This window comes from Corvus cornix, chromosome 5, assembly GCF_000738735.6.
Source record: "Corvus cornix cornix isolate S_Up_H32 chromosome 5, ASM73873v5, whole genome shotgun sequence".
Classification (NCBI taxonomy): domain Eukaryota; kingdom Metazoa; phylum Chordata; class Aves; order Passeriformes; family Corvidae; genus Corvus; species Corvus cornix.
The window spans coordinates 33,261,038-33,285,265 of record NC_046335.1 but is presented as its reverse complement, the minus strand read 5'-3'; the positions used below and the strand labels follow the sequence as shown (position 1 = coordinate 33,285,265).

Sequence of the window (24,228 nt, the reverse complement as noted above, 5' to 3'; positions counted from 1 at the left end):
ACATCATCCATGCATGACAATGACACTGCTGTTAAGAGATGTTCTATTAACAGTACAATGATTACTGTGTCCTTATGTATTCAGCTCTTCACATAAAAGTTACACCACAGATTCATTCCAGTTCTCTTGTACTAAATTGGACAGGATTTGCACATTTGTGAAACAGAAACTACACCATCAGAGAAAGCAAATTCAGGATGAAGGAAGGAAAAGGAACTATTTCCATCTCTGGATTTGCCCAATGATCACTACTTTAGTTTCTACCTCTTGATCCAGGCTCCATTCTTTATTAAAAAAAAAAAAAAAAATTAAAGAAAAAAAGACAAAAAAAAGCCTGACCTAATCCTTCTCACCTTCAGCAGCTGCACAACTCAGCACAGCATCCTTCACATTGACCACTTCCTCCACATCCTGACTGTACAGATCCAAGACCTTCATAGCTCTGTCCCAATGCTTTGCAGCAAGAGCTTGTTCAAAGACTCCCATTAATACTTTAACAGCTGTGGTGGAATGTAATCCTAGGAGAATCAGAGACATGTATGTCTTGCCAGAGAAGACAGTAGCCAAACTGCTACCTTCCTCTTGATTCTGAAGCGGGTGAAACATAGCAAGAAGAAATCGTTCCAATATTGGAAAGTCCTTCAACAACGCCTCACACTCCCTGGAAATCTGTTCCAAGCCTAAGGGCACCTCCCGTTTGCCCCGAAATTCCATCCAAGACAGACTTGATTTGTGAATTTTCTGTATATTAGATGCACTTAGACATGCCACTGTAGCCATTAGCTTCGACTGAGACTTCAGGAAGTCCAGGGAGGAGGCAGTCAGTGTGTGCTGGCTCAAGTCATTCAGAGAGGATGTGGCCTGAGTGGGGATGTCCTCGGAGGTCACTGCAGAATTGTGAACAGGCATTTCAACATCTGGCAGGCAGTGGTAGGCACACTGGTGTGTCAAGTTGCTGATGTTTGTCAGAAGAGACTTTGCCTGGCTGTTTTGCCTTGCACTGCACAAGGACAGTGGTTCACAGCAAGAGTTAACAATAACTTGCTGCACATTCAAGTTTAACTCTTCTTTAGCCAAGAGAGAAGAAAGTCTGTAGGATTGAAAACAGAACCAGCTTACCCAGCACATGCAAAAGGTACTTTACAATTACATACTTTCATAAATCTTCCAAATGCTTTGAGAACACAAGCCCCCTAATATTCTTCACAGATACATACACAAGAAAATTACATACACTATTTTAACTCAGAGCTTATGCTGCCATTCCTTTACAGCAAAGGAACTTACTCCTCAAACACTGACTTTTACCTAAATGCAAGCTACTAAAACAGTTCACCATTTGTAGTCATCTTTTTAAAAGCTACCTCATCAAATTAGACAGTTTCCATGCCAGTCTAATTTAGTAGTTGAAATGGAAGGAGTCTAGATTATCCAGTTTACCTGCTGATCAGGGCAAGAGTCATGCCCAGTATTCTTAATAAGACCTACTGGCCTATTTTATTGTATTACACTGCCAAGCTGCAAGTGCATTCCTCTGAACTGTCACACAGCTGAAAAAAAAATCCACATAGATTCACTCCACAACAGACAGTAATTTTTAAAAAATGGAGCCACTCTTTTCCCAATTAAAAATCTTCAGGTTGGTGGAGAAGGCACTGACTAAGCTCCTCCCTGCACACCAATCCTTACAGCATCAAGTGATGAGCTGGTGGGACACAGCAGGCTGTATTACCTGTGATAAGTAGCCAAAGAACTTAATCGTGGCTGAAGTTCGAAGTCACCAATACCAAAATAACCTACAGAAGTACATAATCTGAAAAGCACCAACCTGTCAGGATGAACTTGTCTCTCAAAAACAAGCTGGGAAAGCAGCTGAGATGGACTCTGCTGTAACAGCACAAAAGGGTTTCCCACTTTCACTTCTGCAGATACATCTTAGGAAAAAAACCACCAGAATATTTATTATAATACAAACACATTAGCTGAATACACTAACCAACTTTTATTTTAGGAATATAAATTTTAAGGCCCTGAGTCTGAAACCTCTTTGACTAAATCCACAGGGTTATAAATTCACATTAGAATGGTAAAATCCAGAGTCAGTGGCAAGGCATTTGTGATTATGATGTGCCTCTCAGTCTTGGCACCACTGGCTCACATTACGTTGGACTTATTACCAAAACAGGTAGCATGGAAAATCTTTGGCCTTTAAGCAAGATCTAGGTTCAAACAGTTTATTTCAAACTTTCACCAAAATATGTATTTGTGGTGAGAAGTAGGAAACGTGCAGAATTAGTTTCTGATGAGTCTCTGGATGTAAATTAGTGAGTCCATGCTCTATCAAAGTCAGTTAGCAAGGGCAGAGGGAATTCACAGGTGTACACGTACTTTTACAAAAGGAGTGAAACCCTGCCCACTACTGCTGAAAAGCATTTGTATCCACTACTGAGTTATGTCAAGTAACTTTGGACACATTCTCCTAAGCTTACCTTTTCCTTTCATCTAGCATTTCCCCCAAACTCATCCAGCCCTTAAATATTTTTGTGCAATTTTTGGCTTTGGCAGTTAGTCAGTGAGGACTAAATCATGTCCTTACAGAAGTTAGAGTTGGCATGGCAGCGACCTGAGCTGAACCAGCATGTCTGTAAACAGATCTTTGCCCTTTTTTCTCATCCTCTTGGGAAGGTATTCCCTGAAATCAGTACTGTGGTATTTTACATTAGTGCAGCTCAAATAGTGTCAACTTTAAAACACAGATAATAATTTTTTACTCCTAGCACAGTGAATTCTTCTGCTCTTCTGTCAGCTTTATGTGCTGACGGTACATTCCTTTTCATGGACCACCATCATCTGCTGATTCTATAAAAAAATTCTGCCTGGTTACCCCTGCATGGCCTTCTACACACTCTTCTTATCCCTGTGGAGCAGCAGGGTGCTTGCTGCCTCTAAGGGAGCTGTAAATTATACAGTATGCTGATCCACTGGATGCAAAAATCAATCTTGCCTTACAGGGGGTAGTGCTAAGAATTTCTGGACATCAACATTTGTTTGTTTTGTCCAAGTGGAGTGCAGAGTCTGGGTCAGTTAGCATTTCTGGGTCAGTTCAAATTTTCCCACTGACATAAACTATTTTTATGTTAGCTGTGGGTGGCCTAAGTGTTATGAAATAAAAGAAAAAAAAGAAGTAATAATCAGTTGAAATCAAAAGACCTGACTATGCACAGGTAGGAGGTACATTTGGCAAGGAACCATTTTTGCACAATTACTTTCCAGAATTAAGCCACACTACACAGTGTGAATATCTTCACCTAGGCTCAGACTTTCCAGCAGAAACCCCTTACCCAGCTCTGCATTCAGGCTTCGTAACACCACAGCAGCCAGTGTAGTGATGTAGTCAAGGAAGGCCTTCACAAAGTTTGTCTGCATGTTGTTCTCTGGCATGGTTTGGGTATGCTGGTCAAGAGTTCTCAGCAGGCGCTGTGTTTGATTCCAAACCAGGTGCTTCTCCAGCTCCATCGGTTTGAGAGAGCCCTGCTCCACCAAGGTGCCAAGCAGACTCCCTTTAGAGTCTGGTTTAAGAGAACAGACATGCACCCAAGATTCAAGGATTAAATGTCAAGAAGAAAGGAGGCAGAGGGGTGGGGGAGCAAGAGAGAAATGCTTTAGCTTAATTTCCTCTCCACAACTATAGATCTCAGTATAGGCATTATAATTTAACTGAAAGCAAGAGAAATTTTCACTATAAGCATTATAATTTAATTGAAAGCAAGGGAAAATTTCACAGCAGAATAAAACTATAGTTCATCTAAATCGGTAACCATGGCTCTGACAAGTTAGAACTATATTAAGGCAAACCTAAAATATTTCTAGTTCTGCGTCATTAACATTTATTCTAAAACACAGGTGTTGACCAGTCCTTGAGCTCTATAACATTTAGCTCTTAGAGCTCTCCTAAATTTTTGCTCATTAAATATTTTAAGAACACCAAAAAAACATTTAGAAATTTGGTGAATAGAAGAAGAGAAATACCAGTGCTGTGTAATTAAGAGAGCTGTAAGAAAAAGCAACTGTGGAAAAGATGTTTTATGACAGTCCTATGAAAATTGGAAGGCATTATGATATTACAAAGGTTTTTTAAGTTTATGTCCATTCTTTTACTAAAAAAAAAAAAAAAAAGCAACAGTAAGAATACACGAATACAACTAATTATCTATAAGGTGCCATGTTAAAATAAACCTAAAAGAATTCCTTGCTAGGACTGAATAGAAATAGGACAAATAATAACATCTCTGACAAGTTCTGAATTTTAGCTCTGAAAACAAATATAAGAATTACAGATAAATTTTACCCTTTACATTTATGTTTTTAAAATATATATTTCTGCATAAGTCAAAGAGCATTACTACTGGATTTACTGCTGTCTGGAAAGGCCAAAGCAAAAATTTAGATCCATATATCAATCAATCCTCATGTTCATAAAAATAACTCACCCACAGAATGTTCAACACATGTCAATGCTTTTAGGATATGATCCAGGTTTTGTGATAAAACAATTTCATTGGTAATACTTTCTTCAGTCAAGGCAGGGTAGCAAGTTTGCAGAAGGTCTACAATACTGCATCGAAAAGGACTCCCTATTTTCTCATCTGACACCTCTACAAAGAGGGAGAAAGAAACAGCGACTATAACAAAGACAAGGATTTTTGCACAGAAGGCGGCCCACAAAACCAAAACTATACTATAATACAAAAAACCAGAGCATTTCAGATTATTCAGAATTGAGCTCAGGTCACTTCCCCATCACCTTTTTTGTTATAAATACTAAGCTAAAAAATGGAAAGTTCAAATTTACATTGCAACAGAAGACAAGAATTTGATTTAAGCACATTTCAGCAGAAAGCCTTAACCAGCAAAGCATACTACCTGGTCTGGATTGACCTTGTGATGTGCAGGAATAGTTGAGAATTTTACTTATTTGCTGGAGAACTGCTGGAAAACCCTTTACACCTTCAGAGTGCAGTAAAACAAAGTCAGGTCGGTGGCCTGGAACAGTAATTGTGCAAATGGAGACAAAAACCAAAGTTAGAAGTGGAAAAAAGAGACACTAACATGAAAGTACGAAATGAGATTTAATTAAGACTTGGGTGTTAGCACAAACAACACAGCATAGAGAGGCATTTTCTGTTCCCAGGCCCATGCTGATAAACATAAAAACGAAAAGTCTACCCCAAGTTTCAAGGCTGTTGTAGAGTCTTCTTTCTGCTGTCTCCAGAAGCTGTTTGCACGTCTTCCAAAGACGGCACTGAGTACAAGCTAGATCAAATGCTGCCATCGCTGAAGGACTGAGGTCCTCAAGGACTTCTCGCAGAGGATCAGTATGCTCCAGCTGAATGTTCCTGATCCAGAAGTTTTCTTGACAAGTAGGGGCAAGACTTCCAGAAGTTGCAAGCAATTTATCAGTAACATCCGAGATGGAATAAAATACCATACCTACACATGCCATCAAAAACACACAATCACTGGTTAACAGCATAATTAGATCAGATCCTGCAATGGGTAACTACTATTTAATCCTTATAGAAAATAATTCTGTAGGTGGCCGGCTTCATGGACCAATTACTGTAGAACGGATGCAACTAACTGGGCATCGACCGCAAATTTCAGCATTCGTAGTCTCTTTCTAACTCAAAGAATCACCACTTACCCTTCTGAACAAACACTGCACTCATTTTTACAGTATTCAAGCTGCTCTCTCGTATTTTTCATTTCTCCCTAACCCTTTGTGAGATCTCAAAAAGCCCAGTCCTTACCAGCAGCTGCTGCATTCCCAATAGCTTGCAGTGTTGAACGGCCACTGCCAGATTTCCTGATGCCTCCAGTGCCATCTGATGCTTGATTCTCAATATTGTGCTCCACTCTCGCCATTTCTCGTACTGCCTGTTGGTAACGCTCCATGAAAACCAATTCACCATAGCAAGGGGAAGTGTCCAGATTAAACATCAAAGCCACCTTTCAAAAATAACAACAGATGTAATTACAGAGCCTGTCAAAGGAAGTTTTCAAAGGTCAAAGAGCTTGGGGGGCGGCTTTAGAGGAGATGAAGGAATAAAATAAAACAGATACTTTAACTGAAAAATGTCCCCACAGACACAACATGAAAACCAGGGGTTTCCTCCTAGAGAGTTTTAAGTGCCTGAAGAGAAAAAGGCCCTCAGAGATGTTTTTCAACTGTTATCATAAAGCTTATCTATTATTTGCTGTAGGGCTAGGGCTGAATTGATTTTCATAACCCACACCTTTCGGAATGACTCTTCACAGTTTAAATACACTATGTAATGAGAGGTATCTATCAAGTGTGCCCTCCAAAGTAAACTATTTCAAATAAATTCTTATTCAGCAAGGAATACCTTCTCAAAATGTAAACACAGAGTAGCTAAGCAGAGCTATGAAAGTTCCTATTACCAAACCAACAACAGAACACAAACCAAGCTTGAATGCTTTATCATTGGTCATACTGAAAGTCAAGGCAACAATGCAAAATGAAATGCTTCTTTGGCCCTGTAAGTAGGAAAACGATGAAGTGGCATGCCTGGAATCAAGCAGAATTAATGGCCTGAGCAGTAACCTGATGTTAATGCAATGTTTAAGTGACATGAACTGCTCCAGCAGGGCTATCTGACACTCAGCCAGGTCACAGCTTTTTACAGAAGATCCAATCATTGATGCACCTCAAGACTTTTTTTTCAGAGCATCAGCTCAAAAGCCACACAGAGAAAGGTATGCACAGCTGTGAGGGAGCAAAGAACTACAAACATGAAGACTGTCAATTTTCAAGGCTTTCTGCTGATGCCTGAAGCAGCCACCTAAGAACAGAGACTAGGCAACAATAAGGGAATAAAGGTAGGTATTTATTTGAAGAGCCTTCAAAGGTACACCCTGGGGAGCCAGAGGCTAATGCCAAGATGGACCCCAGGTCACGAGTTCTTCACACTTTTATAGGTTTGGTTCATTTGCATATCAGTGTTAATTCTGCAGTTAAAGCTTCAGTTAATGATGCCATTTGCCCAAACTTGCTCTGCGCCCCCCGCCCCCTTTAGAGGCTTTTGGTTTATACTTTTTGGGCCTAGGACGGTCTGAGTGTCCTTGCAGAGCAGGCCTGGAGAGGCTTTGTTATGTCTACCTAGCATAAGAGAGCAGAAGTTAACAGGCTACAAGAAACTTCAGAGCTGCACACTAGGCAGTACAGGATATGGAAAATATGAAAGTTAAAACCTAAGGCATCACTGCCTGTTTTCAATACCACAAATTTAGTCTCAAAACATACATCCTTCAAATGAATGTAATCACTGCTTTGGGTCTGCTTTGGGTAAGGAACACCTCTGCATGTTTCTACCAGGGTTACAAGTGGCAGAGTGTCATGGTTTTGAAAAACTGATTAAATAAAGCAGTTCAGATGCTGCTTCCTCATGAGACCTCGTGAGCTCTAGTCAGTTGAAACACTATGTTTGACTAGCTCTCATCAAACATTTGCATACTTTGAGAACCCAGGTTTAGAGAATGCATTTTTATATAACAAGGCAGAAGAAACCCTGCATCTGTGGGATGTTGGTTTGGAATATCTTTGCTCCTTTCACTTGCTTCTACTTCTGAAGTAATTCTTTCACTTGGAAGCCCTATGTTTGCTAAATGCAGAAGCAGGAATTTCATTCAAAAATCGAAATATATGCATCTCATTTACCTGGTGGGCTTCCACAAAGTTTCCTCTCAAAACACAAGAAACTAACAGTGATTCTGGTGGGGAAAGCATCATAGGAATGAGGGAGTTCTGCTGATGTGGTCTTGCCCTGCTTTCCAAATCACTCAAGCCAGACACACTACTGGTACTTCCCTCTGCAAGACAGAATTAATCAGTATACTATCAGGGAAAACACATTTCACCAAATATCAGCCACCTATCAGATAACAGCATTTCACATATACAACACAAAAATATAGGAGCAGAGTTGCAAGCAAGTTTTAGGTTAAAGAGGTCAACATAAACATCCTGTTATAAATTCTCATAACATTTCACTGTTTGGTCAGAACTTGCTGTTTGGATCTCAGCCCCGTGTAACACTGTTCAGCAGCTACATAACATGCATACAGTGCGAGGCACTGGTTCAATACGGATAAAGGGAGAAGCCTGAAGCATCTGACCTATTAAATCAGTCCAGCACGCCTAAGCACGCCTTATCTTACATGAATATCAGTTCATTAACTTTTTTGATGGTTTGCAGGTCACTACATTGCATACTGTTTCCTGCAAGCCAAATTACCAAGAAAAATCCAAGTCTCTTATTCCAGAAGACACATGTACTATTCTGACTAGAAAAGAATCATCCAAAAATGGGAACTCTGAGAAGTGCCCTGCACACAGCAGTAATTCACATTAACTAGTCAAGCAAATTCTTCATCGTGTTCATTGAAAATACCAAGAAATACTACTTTTGTGGCTTAATACCTGAGGTACTGGTGCTTAGCTCGCTACTTGTACTTTCTAATGATGGACTGGAAGTTCCCTCTTTCCCATCTAAAATGGAAACAAATCAAAACCAGCACATTAAATGCACTTTTATTAGACAAGGTAATTAAAACTTATTGCAAATAACAGATTAGGCAACCTTCAAGGGATCTTCAAGAATATCTCATAAATGACCCACCACTGACATCTATGATAAAAGCAAAAACTGCTGATTTGAAGAAAATGCTAGGCTAGAGACTATGTTGGGGTGGCCCATCAGTGACTCATGTCAGATATTTTGAAGCTTCTTATTTTGGAACATGCCACTCCAAAACCAGACATGCCTTTCAAAGGCTAAATAGAAAAAAGGTGAGGAACACAACTGTCTCCTAAGGCTGCCAATTTATGCCACAAATTCCTGTTAATTCACATGCTAGATAATATTGGAATAGGTATGAAAATATACCAAACAGTCATAGGACATAGTGGAGAAAGGGAAAAATTAGTACTGTAGTTGAAGCTCTCCCCTGCCCCAAATCAGACTATATATGGAAGAAGTTCTTTGTGCAGGTGAGCTTTAGAAAACCATCTCAGTCCAAGTGGAACTGGACTAAGATACTTCAAATTACTTAGAAAATTGAAGGAAATAAATCTACTTCTCTACTCCTAGGCCATGAAATCTAATTGCATTCAGCATGAGCTCAGCAAAATGATGCACTTTTCAAAAATGTCTTCTCCAAGTCACTTTTTCAACCCACCTGTCTTGTACCTCCGATATCTACTCCGTTTCTTAAAGCTGGAGCACCTGATTGAAGAGCAATATCTCCTGGAGGCTGTGAACTGATGTTCTGTGAAGTATTTAAACAAAAACATTACCAAATAGCTTTATAGGGGGAGACTTGAGAAACAGTTGAACACAAATTTGCAAACTTGCAGTATTTAAGGTCCAGACTGCCCAGTCTTTCTTGGGACATGGAGCTTACATGATCTGAGATACACAATAAACTACATGTGATACAAGACAAAATCTCACAGCAGCAGGGCTAACAAGTTATGGGCTATGGAGAAGGGTGGGAAACAGGTTCCTGAGTGCGTTGTTCTAGCTACTTCAACAATCATCCAGAGTAACACAACCTCTGATACATGTTCCTAACATGTTTCCAGACTAGGCTAAATCAACACTGTCCATGAATGAGCTGAGACTATTCGGCTTGCACTGGATCCAACATCACCATGTCCCTTCATACCACTGCAGTGTGACTTGTGACACTGGCGGGACAAAGGCAAACAGAAGCAGTGCATCCAGAGGGGATGGAAAAGAGAAAAAAACCCCAAACTTTCTGATTAGAATAGGGATCACTTCTATTGGAAAACGATGCAAGAACCAGGTGATCTCTAAGTAGGCCACTCTCCCAGTATCTGCCAAAATGTGCTCCCTCATTAAGATGCTCAGGGAATTTAGCCTTGAGATCACTGTCTGGACAGCTGTAACATATCAGAAAGCGCCAAATACAAAGCCTACCTGCATTTCTGTTACTCATCACCACCTTGTATCGCCAGTGAGCTTCAGAAAGGTATTTGGAAAACTGCAACACGCGACCTCCAAAGGCATCTCTGCTTGCAGAAAGATTCAAGCACTCAACAAGCTCCAGCTCTTCTCGAAGCACATTACTGGAGTCCCATGGGAGAGAACTCTGAATTTCTTCCAAGTGGTTGAGAAGCAATGTGAGGAAGGCCTCCATGGCCACGTCATCCACTAAAAATCCACTAACACCACTGGTGAAGTGTTTCAGATCCAGGTAGCTTGGCTTACAGGTTTCACAGCTTTTGCCATCTACCATGGAGTCACAAAGATCTCGTGTATCTGTGTGAGCTGTCTGTGCAGCCAACAGATGCTTCTCTGATTTTTTTTCAGCCTCTGTTACGTGCCATGGACTTTGTGAGGCACACGGCTGCCGACTGGCACTGCCTTCTACACTCAGAGGAGCACTCTTTTTGTCAAGGTCTTCATCCTCTGCATAGTCCTCAGGTAGAGGAGTCTCAGTATAGAGGTCACTATAGGAAACAAAAAGCAAGGAGAAAATATTCTCCAAAACCTCCAGGCGCAGAGGAATAGGAACACTCCTTAAGAACTGCTGACACTTCACAATGTACTGAGGAAATACTGAAGAGCAATCTGTACAATTAAAAACAAAAATAAATTACTACATTTTTCAGGAATTCCTTGTTCCAACTTGTGCCTTTTAAGAAAATCACAGAAGAGGGAACTAGCCCAGTGGCTCAGGCCCAATCATTCCTCCAAACACCAAGTAAATATAAGTCCAACAATTTACATTTAGAAAGGTAGTGTGCCTCCTCCCTCTGAGTAATGCCAATTATCACTTTGCTCAATGATGTGCAAATTCAGATTACACCCATTCTAGCCATTAAATCAGTTTCAGCTCTGGGAAATCATAAGCTCTTACAAAATTATCCCTGTCACTACCATCCTATATCTAGTATCACCTCCTTTTTGCACTACATTTTTTGTATAATTACCTTAAATGTTTTAAAACAAGGCTGGTAGCTTATTCATTAAAGATAACGACATCTCAAAGAAATACAATTAGACTTGCTTGCAAAGCATCCATAGCCCACTGAATAAAACACCATATGTATACAAGGTGCAACATTATCCCAATACTAAGTGATAATTCAGAGCCCAGAAACTGGATGGAGAAGCACATATTACTGAACCTGAGAAAGGAGGCCAATCACCTGCTGGTTCTCCAAAAGCTGTATCCTCAGGGATATCACCAAGAAGGCTGTGTACACAATCCTTGCACTTGGCATGCCTGTGTGAATTCACACAGAGAGCATAGATTGCATACTTCATGGCACAGAACGCTCGGAAGAGTGCCAGATTGCGCTGCTGACTCAGGGTGTTAGGGAGTGTGGCTGCTGTGGAGGGAAACCAGGGCAGTGATGGGGTAGGAGGTAGACAAGAAAACAAGTTAATTTTCTCCTGCAGTTCCTGCACAGCAATATTTATCCAGTCTTTCTTCCTCAGCGTCATTTTTGTCTCAGCTTTGATCTATCTCACTGTTACTTTGGGAAAAAAAGCCCAAACAACTCAACCCACAACAGATGGGCACAGAAATGCCAGGTCTGGATCCCCTTCTAAAAAGGAAATTTTCTGTGAACTTGTGTAACAGGACCTGGCTACAGTGTAGAATGACAAAAATCACTCATAATGACTGTCATTAGCAGTATGTGGTTAACTATACTGCAGAGGGGCAAATCCTGTTTCATTTCAGCATCTTGGAATGTTGTGTTCTAGTACACAGCAGATAAGTAGGGAAACAGTGTAGACAGGCTATGACTGCAGTAAGAATAGGGTACCACCACCTCTTCAGATTTGTACTAATAAATAGATATCACGGATGATTCACAGTGGCTGACACAATAGATCAAATATAATCTGCAACTAATTAAAGAAGAAGTACAGTCCCACAGTTTCCTTCATACATTTATAATAAAGCCAAACTAGAGAAGTACTGCATCCACTTCTCCTCCCCTTTGGGTTTTTTTTGAGGAAAGGCATCACATGCCAGAGATATGATCCCTTCTTAGTACAACAGAACAGCAGAGCTGCAAATTGTAAAAATCACATCATCATCTCCTTCACCCAGGAACACAATATAGTGTCATATATTCTGTTATGTTGAGTTTAGATGAATTATCCAACTACTGCAAAAAGGTTAAAAGAACAAAGAAACAACAAAGAAAGAAACAAAAAACTCCCGACAACCACACAGAGTGTTAAATTAGTGCTTGGAATCCACTGTCCTGTATTCTTATTCAAGTGATAGATTGTCCCTCTACCTGCTGTCATGCAGGGAAAGCGTTAGCCAAGTTGCTTTTTTTAAACAAAGCACTGGTACAAAGCACAATGTACTGACAATGTCCACATCCAAATTCTGGGACTGAACAGAATTACCTAACCTAGAAAGTGTTTCAGTGCTGTTCTCCACAAAGTTTGAGTATGACCGCAAGGAAAAGCACCAGTCTGAACTCTTCTGAAAACTACAGAGCAGCCAAGGCAACAGGACTGAGGGCATAAACAGTTGGCAACAGTTATTCCCTATCACTGCAATTCTAAACAGCGACAATGATGGAAAATACAATGTAGACAGCAGACAGAACTGAGGAGACATCCAAGTATGAATCCTTTGCAGAACCCACTATGGAAATTCTATGTAAATGGCTATGGAAATTCTACTGTTGCCCAGCAGCTCTACACTAATACGTAAACACCCAAATAGCTCTCAATACTACTGTCTTAAGAGGACTTCAGGCAGATAAAGCCAGCGACTTGATAAATACAATCCTCTGGAAAAGAGAAATAGTTACCTAGAGATACTACAAGACAAATACTGGTAATCAAAAGTAAGTTTAATACACTTCTACCTCACACGTGGAAAGACTTGGATGCAGTGTGTCTGTGTCAGTATTTGTACCTAAACCAATCCTTTTCCTTGTACCAACATGGAATAACAATCCTTTAACTACTGGCACTGTTTTTCCTATGCCAGAAATACTAACAACTTCTTGAATATTGTAACTCATGAGGAAATTGCTGCTCACCATGACTGATCAAAACCAGTGTTACGCAAAGCCTGAACTCGACTGTCTATCAGTACCACTACTCTGGTTTCACTATTGCAGCTGACAGATGTGTACTAAAAAGAAGAGGAAGAGAGGGAAGCATGTGCAGTGATTGGAGGAAAAGGCCTGTTAACACTACCATGTCTGACAAAAAAAAAGTTTATGACTCCTCTCTTCCCTTTAAGGTTCAAAATAGATTATTTTAAAGAAGATTCTATTAAGATGTGCTTACAGAATCATCTGAATTTTGCAATAATTGCTGGATTGAAAAGAGAAGGAGGACTTGTCTTCCATTAATTAGTTCCATAAATTAATGTGCCATGTAAAAAAAAAGAAGAGAAACCACAGCTAGAGTTCTTTTGCTACAGTCATGCAGCTCCCAGAAGATATGATGGGACTGCCTCTTCCTGTTTTTGAAAGGCTTTGACAGAATTTAAGCAGAAAATAATTAAAATGTAAGAACTGATTAAAAAATCCCACAACACTAGCAACAACAAAACAATTTCAGAAAGCAGGGCACTGAAAATAAGGATCTATATAGAGTCCCAATTACTACATCTTTCAAGATTATTCAAGACAAGTGTTATGATAATTTTAACACCAAAACCTGAGAAAGTAGGAACAGAAACCAACGTTACAACAGTATGATAATGGAAGGAGAGAAACCTACTTCCCACTAGGCAATCTGGAAAAATCTGTGTGACATCCATCACTGAGAGCTCTCCATACAACTCAGGTTGAAATTACACACGTCCAAATTCACAAATGTAAAAGAAATAAGACACAAAAAATTGCAGCTTCTTAGGTTCTAGTACATGCAGGAAAACAGAGCTTCTCTATCATTATTAAGAAGTCCTATCAGAAAACAGCTTTAAAATAGCAGCAGCTGAACCTGGAGATAGGCTACAATCAGAAGAGTGTCCAAGGAGATTCACTTTTAAGTGATCCAATGTGTTTGGTAGTTGCAGGTATTTTAGGCACCCAACTGGAACGTGAAGATGAAAGAAGTGAGGCAGGAGTGATGTAAACATAGGCTGTAGGTAAGCATTACTAACTTAAACATTAAATTTAAATTTATATTAGAATAAAAAGCCTCCACTTTTTATATCTTTCAAAAACAAAGATGTTGTAGTACAAGATATTGTCAATTTCATCTGGTTTTGTTCTTTGATTTTAAATTAAAGTGCACCGAAATACAAACCATACACTTTCTTTTCAAACTAAAGGTATTACACAGTACAAAAGTTACAATGAGAAGTGCATATCATGAGCATGTGCAAAATCTTGTTACCATCTTGAAAAAGCTATTTCAGAAATCTGTCCTTGTGAGATCAAAGAGATCTCACAACTCCTTCTTGAAAGACAATTTACTCCCCAAAAGGATTTCAAAATAATTTCCACATGCTCTCTAGATTTGTTCCACAAAACAGCTGGTAACTTATCTTCCACAATTACAGAAGCAGGTCAAAAGAACAAATCCTGGCAGAAGTACTGAACATACACACTCAATGGATTGTGAGTTTTTAGTGTTCTTACAACCCTATGCATTTACCCTGCATCTGTTGGTCTCTAGCAGGAACTTTCTGAAGAAGCTCAATAACATCATCTTCATTCAGTGCCAGAAGATTGGTGAGATGATGCAGAGAGTACACCACAGTGTGGCAATCCAGATTGTGCAAGTGTTGCAACAGAACCTTCCTTGGGACAGTAATACTGCAGGAGACAACAAAGAGGTGACACAGATTTAAGTCTCAACTACATTTAAAGATTTAACTCCCACTCTAATTCTGATTGAACCAAACTACTGCAACTAAAAAGAAAAACAAAGAGTGTAACTGCAGCCCATGAGAAATTTTAAGAGCTTGTTTATACAGTCACTATTAGATGATTAGCCAAGAAAATAATACCTTCTCTATTTGCATACATAAACTGACTTAACAGGTAGAGTTGGCAACATAGTTTGGAAAAAGTCCTTCTGATCATTTTACCTGTTTTGCTGCATACACCATTCAAGAACTTCCACATGAGCCCAGAGCCCATCACAAAAATCTTTCAATACTGAATCATTGCACAGATCCTAAATGGAAAGACAAATAAAAGAATCTCTTTACAACAAATCTCCCAGCCAGACAGCAGAAGCAAGCCTGTGTCACATATGCATGTTTGCAAGACTTCTTTACCTAGATAATAAATTTCAAATACAGAAAATTGCCAGATTTATTACAAACCCAGCAAAGGAGGGCTATTCGGAAAGAACATAAAAGTCAGTCAGCCTCCCCTTGACACATCTACAGACCATGGAAAGGTGGCTACATCCCTTTTCAAGATTAGCTTATAAAATGCAAAATAATGCTTCTTAGTAACAGTCTAAAACTAATCTCTAGAACTAATCATGCACTAGAAAGATGACATACTGGGTAGCAGATGGTTATTCTCCTTTTCCATGTGTTTTTCTACTACAGATGACTGCCTGCTAAAATCAAATCTAAGAGTAACTTTGCAGAAGCTACTGAATAGACTTTGGGTGTATTACCAAGAGATAGTAACTCCCTTAAGGCAATATTGGCTTAGGTCTGCACTGTGAGCCAGCAGTACAAGGCTGCTCATCTCCCCATCTCTGACATCTCAGCCAGCCAGCAGGCATCATCTAAAGTGCAACTACACCTTCAGAGCTGGAACCCTGTCTCTTTTGCACAGATGAAGACTGCCCCCCAAACAAGGTGGATCTTTTGCTCACAGCTCTTGTCATTTATCATTTCACTTTGCGAATGAGTATGGGGAATTTCCAAGCTACCGCATTGTTGAACTCAGGCCTGAATAAGTCACTATCCAGGGATGACTCACTGGAGGAAATTACATGAAAGAAAGATGTTCCAGCTCTCTTCAAAACTAATCAACAACCATTGCTGTCTTTTTTCTCATGTTAACAGCAGAGGCTGTTTATGAATTTATGTGAGAGAAACTTTCAGACTCTCCTTTGCAGTCATACTCCACGGCCAAGGAACAAGAAGAAAGGCAACTGTAATATCTTAGCTTTTTAAATTCCATTTTGAGGAAGATCGACATTCTCACTGAAAACTCCCTGGTTTTACGTGTTTTTGCAAACAAATTGCATTATCTGGACTCAGACTGGGATACTGCCACTTGCTTTCTGCTGATTTACCTGAGTTTTGTGTAGAGTCCATAGCAATGCTTTTGCTGATTCCAAGCTTTGACAATGAGTCCATCCTAACAACACCAAGAGGCGGCTCAGGGGGTTGAATTCTCTCCTCAACAAGTTCTTCAGGCCTGAGTAGTCTTCTCTTTTTAGTAAAGCTAATGCAGTCACCTAGAAAATAAAAGGAAGAAGTACTAATTTTCCCAAAATGTGGAGACCCATAATGCCTGGCCGACTATGTAAGCAAGTAGCCATTTCAATATTAGCTTCACTAAAAGAGTGAAATTCTGCATCTGGAATGTCCCGAAATTTACACTGTCCAAGCTATCAGGATACCCATCAGTAAAGTTGTCTTAAGGAAAAAACATCATTTCAAATGCTTACTACCTAGCAAACTCACATTCCACTCTACATTATCTTTGCATTCCCTCTCTTGATTACGTCTCTGCCAAGGGCATCATGTAAAAGACTTCTACAAGCACATTACATAAAAGTTGAAATATGTTCAACCTTAAAACCTCACACTTTAACAGTGACCACCTGCCTGTATTCTATTTCTTCTATGTGAATATATAAAAATCAATTAATTCATAACAGACTATTTTCACCACAAATTTTACCATGCAAACTAGTCTCACTGCCCCAAATCTATCAGCATCAGAAAGCAACAAGTTCAAGGTCATGAGGTAAATGGTGTATCCAACAAAATTACAAGCAGAAAATGAGACTTCTTAAACCCTGAAGATTTAATCTTCAGTCTGCGTGCAGATGAGCTTTTCCAAAAATCTCACTAGCTGTTTTATGTTCATCGCACAGCTGCAAGTAGGGGAGTTATCACCGTTACCTCCTTGTTCCTATTAGTCATCACCCCTGGCAAACACTATTTGAATACAAAATGCTTCTGTGCACCACTGAGATATGTTCAATACAGGGACTGACTTTAGCCTCCATTCGGTTTCCCTGTTAATGATTTTATGGCTGTACCAGAATCTGTTCCAGAAAGTGCTTGCTGCTGCTCAAGCAGTAGAAATAGGCTGTCTTCCAATTAGGAGCTTCTTTGGGATCTGAGAACAAACTCATCACAGTTCGCTCTGTATCCAGCTGCTCAGATGATCCTAAAAACATCACAACAAGGTTACCTTCCAGTAGAGAGGGGTATCTTCGAGAGAAGCACAATTGTTACTAATTTAAACTGAGAAACACTCAACATTTCCTCAAGCACTAACCAGCTGTTACATATTACCAGCTATTGGATATTGTTACTTGGTAACAGGAGGGCCAAGCAGAGAAATTTGATAGAGGTCAGATAGAAAACCAGAAAACTGTATCGACAATCATTAACATAGCAAAAGCCTGCTCAGCACACAGGCTGTTTGCATCAGCTCAGGTCACACTGCCTGACTTGCTTTAGCCACGAACACCTTATCTATGAGTTGCAAGAATTCTTGCTTGTGCTCAAGACACTGTGCTACTTTGCAGGGCCTTAGCAAAGGCTTGTCCAGTACTGGAACTTCTCAGATCTGTGCAAAGTGAGACACAAACTATTCCCAGTGAGAGTGAAGGTATGTGGATCTCCTCTTCCCCCACAAGGAAGCACTAACTATAGTTATTATCAGAATTTCTAGAGTCTGCCACACCAGCCTGAACTTCCCTTCAGCAATCCCTGAGTGAAGGGAGAAGAGACAATAAAAATTCCACTGACTTACACCTCAGTGAACAGAGGTGAACAAAAGAGGGTAGGATTCTAGCTTTTCCTTCCTTGCCACTTTACTGACAAGGACTTGGGCATCACTTGCCATTCAGCTTCATCTGAGATCCTCATAGATTCACAGAATATGCTGAGCTGGAAAGGGATCCACCAGGATCATCAAGTTACAACTAAAGGTACCAGTCATAGCGAGCTAGACAGAGGCTGTGAAGTCATGGTTGGTACAAAACCAACAGCTGGGCTCTGGCAAGTGAGCAGGTAATCACAGTGCATCTTCTGTCCTGCTGGGATATCAGCCCACTCCACAGCTCCTTCCACTTTCAGAAGTTTTCTTTTCCTGTATTAAGGGGTTTGAATATTTTGGGATTACTGAGGTGATTGTTACTGGCCAGAAACAGAACATATTCCAACATAGACGACCCTGAACTGGAGGTGAACAAATAAATACTGTATACATAGGGAGTGTCAAACCTCTAGTTACAAGAAAGATTTTCATCAAGAGAAATGCTGAGCATATTAAAATAGAGCACAACAAGGGGTGGTAAAGGAAGTGATCACAAAACATGGCATAGACTGCAGAAATGTAAGGGAGAGAACCAGTGTTCCTATGCCAGTTCCTTGCTTTAAGGATCATTTTAGCATCATCTTTCTAAAGAGTCGATGGTTTGTTAAGGCACCTTAGCAAGAACATTGCCTGACTTCTTGACTACTCATCTATTTAATGCCTTAACGGTTTTGTTAAACAGGAGATTAGTACAAAGCAAAATGTGAAACAAACCTTTTTGTATTGATTTTGACAACAAAAACTTTTCTCTTGTTCTTTCTGTGAGAACATTGCTATAGAGGCTTAACAAGCCATGGCTCTGTTTCCTCAGCATACAGTTTAGTAGCTTCTCTTCCCTTAATGGGCTCCCCTCAGCCCAGCATACATCCAAGAGCTCCCTGAATAAGTGTTTTATTTCATCTGCTTGATGCTCCACCTCAAAAGTCACTATACTGAGAGCAGCATAAATTGTATCTACTAGTTCTCTTTGATCTAGTTCCGCTGAAATCTCAGAACTGCCCTGAAGCCTCCGCAGAGATTTTAAGGAGTCACAAAGAAATTCTACAAAGATGTTTTGTAGAGAGCGATATTGCTGGAGTGAGGAGCTTGGTATTCCTTGTTCCCCCTGGAAGAACTCCAGCAGGCCTTTTGCCCTCTGGGGAGCCCGCAGCAGAAGCTTCCGGAGAGCTGAAACAACATCCAAACTGAATTTGTGAGAACAGTCATCTCTTCTTTTGCTGTCTGTGATGTGCTTGTTTTGCGTGCACTCAAATGCTTCAAACAGTTCCTGGCAGGAAAATAATAAAAGAGTAAGCCTTTTTGACTACATGAATACATGAAATGAATTATTTAAAAAAATAGAAGAAACTTGAAAGTGAGCAGATAAATCAATTTGCAAACACCATACTACCTAAGAAATCTATTAATAATGGTCCACCTTGTCCAATATCCCTCCTAGAAGAGTGGATATGCCTGAATATGTAACAAAATATAAAGAATCCTGTAATACACAAGTACACTATAAGGACGATGTACAAGCAAGGAACCATAGCAGTCCCTATGGGATGGCTGAAGCACTGCCATATTCCACCTCCAAGCAATGTACTAATATAACTGGATCTTTGTAGGTCGCTAAGAGCATAATGATTAGTGGTGGGTTTTTTTCATCCTACTTTTCCAGATTTGTACCATCCATTTACCAACTACATCATCCTTATCAATTTTTCAAATTTGATTAAAACTGGTGAACAGATTCAGAAGCCATCTCACAGACTTTTCTTAAGCAACAATAAGTTTTCTACCTATCAGCAGAAAACCTAAAATTTCAGAACGGGAAAGGGTAAAACAAACAAACAAAAAATCCCAATTAGCTCACACAATAAGAGTTGGGAAGGTGAGGGACAAGCCAGTTGAATATCACTCAAGCAGCATTTTTGGCACTTCTGGAATTATGTGAGTGCTGCCTTTGGCTCAAAGAGACACCTCAGAGATTACGTAGGGGAGAGGTGGTTGGTGTGCACAAAGAATGAGAATGGAAAGCAAGTCCACAATACCCTTTTTTTTATTATTTGCTGGATTGAAATGTAACTCTACGGACCACATGCCTCTGACAGTAATTGTGACAAAGATAAGAAGTTGCTGAATCTCATGTTTCTGCGCAACACTGGTGGACAGTGTGGACAATGGTGGAACCCTTCATAACCTTGGAGGTGAGATGGTAACATGCACAGACTTCATTATTCATTAACAGACTTCAAGCAGATTTTAATCAACATTCAAGTTTGCCTTGCTTGTTTTCATCCTGTAATTGCTAATTCCGTATCCTTAGTGAAATATTGAACAACTTTTCCTAAGCTGAAATACCCTCTGAATATAATAAGTTTTCATTTTCCTCTTTAAAAAAAGGCAAACCAAAAAAGAGTATCTTGAAAGAGTTAAAATCTATAGGACCAGAAGCAACATCTTATGACATTTCACACACCACATCAGATCCAAATCTGTTGTAACGAACGCCAAATTAGGACAGTCCTACAGTTAGTAACTTTCCTAATTTTCTGCTCTATTCTTGCTTTTGATATTAATCCACCTTTGCACATTTCCACATACTTCTCAAATAAATCAGCCTGCATTTTTTAATTCATAAGGGAAAATGGATCCTGGACCTCAGAACATGCATCATACCAATTACTAGGCAATGTCAGCAGTAATAGTAGAGCATCCCAAAGCTTCCAGGAAGGGGGAAAAGGGGTGCATAGGAGATGAAAATTAAGATCCCTAAAGAAAGAAAAAGAAAATAAACTAATTTTTAAAATGTGCTTACTGACTATAGTTTATTTTGGCTCACAGCAGGTTGTAGGTTTACGATTATTACAGGTGTTTATGGACTGAAGACTGTGGCAAGCAGTTGCAGTCGTGTGTAAGAAACAGCACGTAGAAAAACCTGTTCCTTGTCTGCCTGCAGCCTCTACTCTAGCCAGAGAAATCACTTGCAGGCACACTGGATTAACTTCACAAAGGGATCTGAATTACACTCTCTCTCAGTTGCCTGGAAGATTAATAACACATTAACATCTCAAGCAGTTAGCAGGAAGCATTAACTTCGATCTGATGAAGCTGGGCATACTGCATAAAAAAAAGAAGAAGTACGGCGCAGAAGTAGCTCACCTTCAGGACTTCCTCAGAGACATCTTTCTGTAGTTCTTCCAAGAATAATAAAAATTCAGTTTCTCTCTGAAGAGCAACTGGAACAGTTTTCTGAAACCATATAAGAACGGGAAATACATTAGTCAATAAAACTTTTATTTACATTAGCATGGGAACTTAATCATAGCTATTTCATTAACATTTTGAGGCAGACTGAAATATCTCTCTGAAGTAACCTAATTCTCAATTAAAGGCTATTCCATTCAGGTTCTGCTCTCACACCAGTTGATTTTATTTATTCCTACATTTGGAAACAGAGACAAATGTCACCTTGTCAAAAATCACAAACCCATCAATTCCTCAGAATGTAAAGAAAAAATGAAAGTCTAAGTAGTGACAAGGAGAAATGAATTTTAAAAAGAAGTATGCACATCCCTCAACATCTAAAGCTTATAAAAATTGTCTGATGCCTGAGCTATTTCATCTGTAATGTAAGAGAGGTGCTAGACAAATGCAGAAGTTGATAAACTCATGCTTTTCATTCATGTGAATGTGCAAAGCTACAATGTTAACTTCTAATATCTTAAAAAAAACCCCAGTTTTTCTCTTCAGTGTGAAGATTAACAGTTCTTTCTTGATAAATTTGTTAAATGCAAAAGTAGTGCATGTCTCCAGATAGCTTGAGAACTTAGTTCCATGAAACATGGGAAAGCCTACATTTAAATAAGCGACTATGGAGACATTCTGCACTTGGAAGTCAGTTAGAAATCAGAGCTACAAAGTGCATTTAGAAGTCAACCAGATGTTTCTGTACCTGATTTCTGGCAAGCCATTTTTCCAGCACAAGAAGCCAAAGCCAGGCAGTTCTCCATGGGCTAGAATTCTGTCCCCATCTACAAAAGCAAGAAGCATATACAGTGGATTATGCAAGGTCCTCTCCATCTCCAAGATCCAGGAAAACACCGTCAGAGATAATATTGATTTTGTATTTCTTCGAGTAAGATAAAAACAAAGACAAGTAAGTAGCCAAAGACCAGGGAAAAGAATGCAGGGAAACCAGAATATTGGTGCTCTTGCACATCAACTCAGTGATTTCTGCTGTGCAAATAACTGCTTTCAGATTGGCCAAATACTACTGGCATAGTTTCTCAAAACAAAGAAACCTATTTCTGGCCCAAAGTTCTGTCTGTATAGGTCTCTTTGAGCACTTCAGCAGATTTCGTTGAAATGTGACCACTTGCCAAACAGTGCTATTTCCTGTTCTGCCTATTTCTACCCAAAAAATGAAACTAAGTCTTAGGTCACAGCAGCCTAAATGCAGCTCTATGCCCAAACTAAAAGTGAAGCAATGTACTAATTAAAGAATCCTTCTAATTTCCATCAGTGTTTCACATGCTCCAGTACTTCAACATCCCAAAGCCCACACGGTTAGGAACATATGCAGTACTGTCAAAGGACTAGGAAAAGGAGAAAGCACAATATAGTTCCTGTCCTTTAAAAATCTCAGCACTCCTAACTAAAGCCTTTAAATGTGATAGCCCAGCTATCAAAGATCAAAAGATTGGAAATGCTTATGTCTCACATGGCTGTTAGCAATATTCATCCAACCACGTGCACACCTTCCTTCAGCTGCTGTCAGTGTAAACTGTTTCTTAGAACCTTTACTAAAATGTTACACAAACTTTGATGTGAAGAAGTATGATCATCTGGTTAGACAGCGGGAATGCGAGTGTTCCCTGAAGTGCTAGAAAGTCACCCTTCACATATGCTTAGCTGAAAAGCAGAGATAAAAAGTAACTGGGATTAAGTAAAACCGATGACATTCCAAAATACAGTGTGAGAGAAATACGAAATCAACAGCATAATTTGAACTTTTTAGAATTACATTTTTAGAAATTAGGATATTTTTCAAGAGTTGGAAACAAGAGAACGCTTTAAGTAACTACACTGCTGATCTTGGTGGTTCCATTTCTAAATTAACTGAAGCTCAGTGCTAAAGAAATGTAATTTCAAGAGACGGTCCTTCTCCTTCAGTAAAATCTATTAAAATCCGTTCTGAAATGCTTCCAGGTAGTTTTACGCTTGTATCAATCACCATGTCACTTACGCAAAGGAACACAAGTCGTTATCCCGGTGGGATGGGCAGCCTAAGTCCTTGGTCAGTGATAAGACATCAAAGTTCAGACAACAGCATCACAAGACACCTCAGTGCTACTTCCCTGATTCTACCTTTCACCCACAGCCAACACTAAACTAATTGCTCCTCCCCCTTTCACTCTCAAGTCTGCTGAACCAGAGCAGTACCTTACTTACCTTACCCCCACGGGACAAGCTACCAGAGCCTGAAGAACTGCCTCCACCTTCCCGGGGCCGTCCCCGTGCCACTGGCTCAGCTGGGGCACGCAGGCCTGTGCAAGCTCCCAGTGCCCACGCCGTACGCACTCACAGAAAAACCCGAAGAGACGCTCCAGAGAATCGGCTTCTTCGTTCCCAAAAGAATGCATCTTCCCAGGACGAGGGGGTGACCCGGGACGGGGTGATACACACGGAGGCGATGCCGCGCTCCCTGGCGGGGCAGGGCGCGGCCCCGGCGGCGCTGGGCTCTACAGCACCGCCCCAGCACCTCCTCCCCGCGCCGCCGCCATCTTGGGCGCCGCCTCAGCTGAGCGCGCCGCCGGCCGGGCACGCGGGCAGGGCGCCCGCCCATTGGCCGAGCCGGGGCGGAATGTAAACACGCCGCCATTTTTCTTTGGGGCGCCTGACGCCGCCGCCGCCGCCCTGGCAGCTGCAGCCCCGCCCCGCGCTGACCGCGCCCCCCGCCCCCGCGGACAGCCCCGCCCCCGGCTCGTGCCTCGCGCGGCTCTGATCGGCTCCCGCCCGGAGCTCCGCCCCCGCGCCCGCCGCGGGTCCGTGAGGGGGCGGCGGGCGGCTCAGGGGGGCTCCGGTCTGTGCGGCCGCTGCCGGAGCGGGCCGTGAGTGCGTGTATACACGTAAATACACCTACCCACACCCGGAGAGGTGCGCGTACA

At 40.7% G+C, this 24,228-nt stretch overlaps 1 protein-coding gene across 6 annotated transcripts in view; it reads right to left on the bottom strand.

Moving 5' to 3' along the window:
- The window catches only part of ZFYVE26 (zinc finger FYVE-type containing 26), a 49,270-nt gene extending 25,426 nt beyond the window's left edge, over positions 1-23,844 (bottom strand). For 5 of the 6 annotated variants that reach the window (XM_019283698.3, XM_019283715.3, XM_019283707.3 and 2 more), the window contains exons 1-20: positions 23,513-23,844; positions 22,014-22,092; positions 21,221-21,310; positions 18,791-19,343; positions 17,289-17,419; positions 16,311-16,475; positions 15,136-15,224; positions 14,700-14,860; positions 11,237-11,440; positions 10,023-10,676; positions 9,259-9,348; positions 8,501-8,569; positions 7,739-7,890; positions 5,811-6,009; positions 5,227-5,490; positions 4,924-5,043; positions 4,491-4,655; positions 3,342-3,569; positions 1,829-1,934; positions 354-1,090 (exon numbers count right to left, since the gene is read on the bottom strand). In XM_019283698.3, coding sequence (XP_019139243.2) covers positions 354-1,090; positions 1,829-1,934; positions 3,342-3,569; positions 4,491-4,655; positions 4,924-5,043; positions 5,227-5,490; positions 5,811-6,009; positions 7,739-7,890; positions 8,501-8,569; positions 9,259-9,348; positions 10,023-10,676; positions 11,237-11,440; positions 14,700-14,860; positions 15,136-15,224; positions 16,311-16,475; positions 17,289-17,419; positions 18,791-19,343; positions 21,221-21,310; positions 22,014-22,092; positions 23,513-23,703 — 4,447 coding nt within the window. In that variant the 5' untranslated portion in view covers positions 23,704-23,844. The remainder of the gene's footprint in view (positions 1-353; positions 1,091-1,828; positions 1,935-3,341; positions 3,570-4,490; positions 4,656-4,923; positions 5,044-5,226; positions 5,491-5,810; positions 6,010-7,738; positions 7,891-8,500; positions 8,570-9,258; positions 9,349-10,022; positions 10,677-11,236; positions 11,441-14,699; positions 14,861-15,135; positions 15,225-16,310; positions 16,476-17,288; positions 17,420-18,790; positions 19,344-21,220; positions 21,311-22,013; positions 22,093-23,512) is intronic. The other variant, XM_019283703.3, reaches the window with a different exon arrangement.
- Positions 23,845-24,228: the final 384 nt, after the last annotated feature.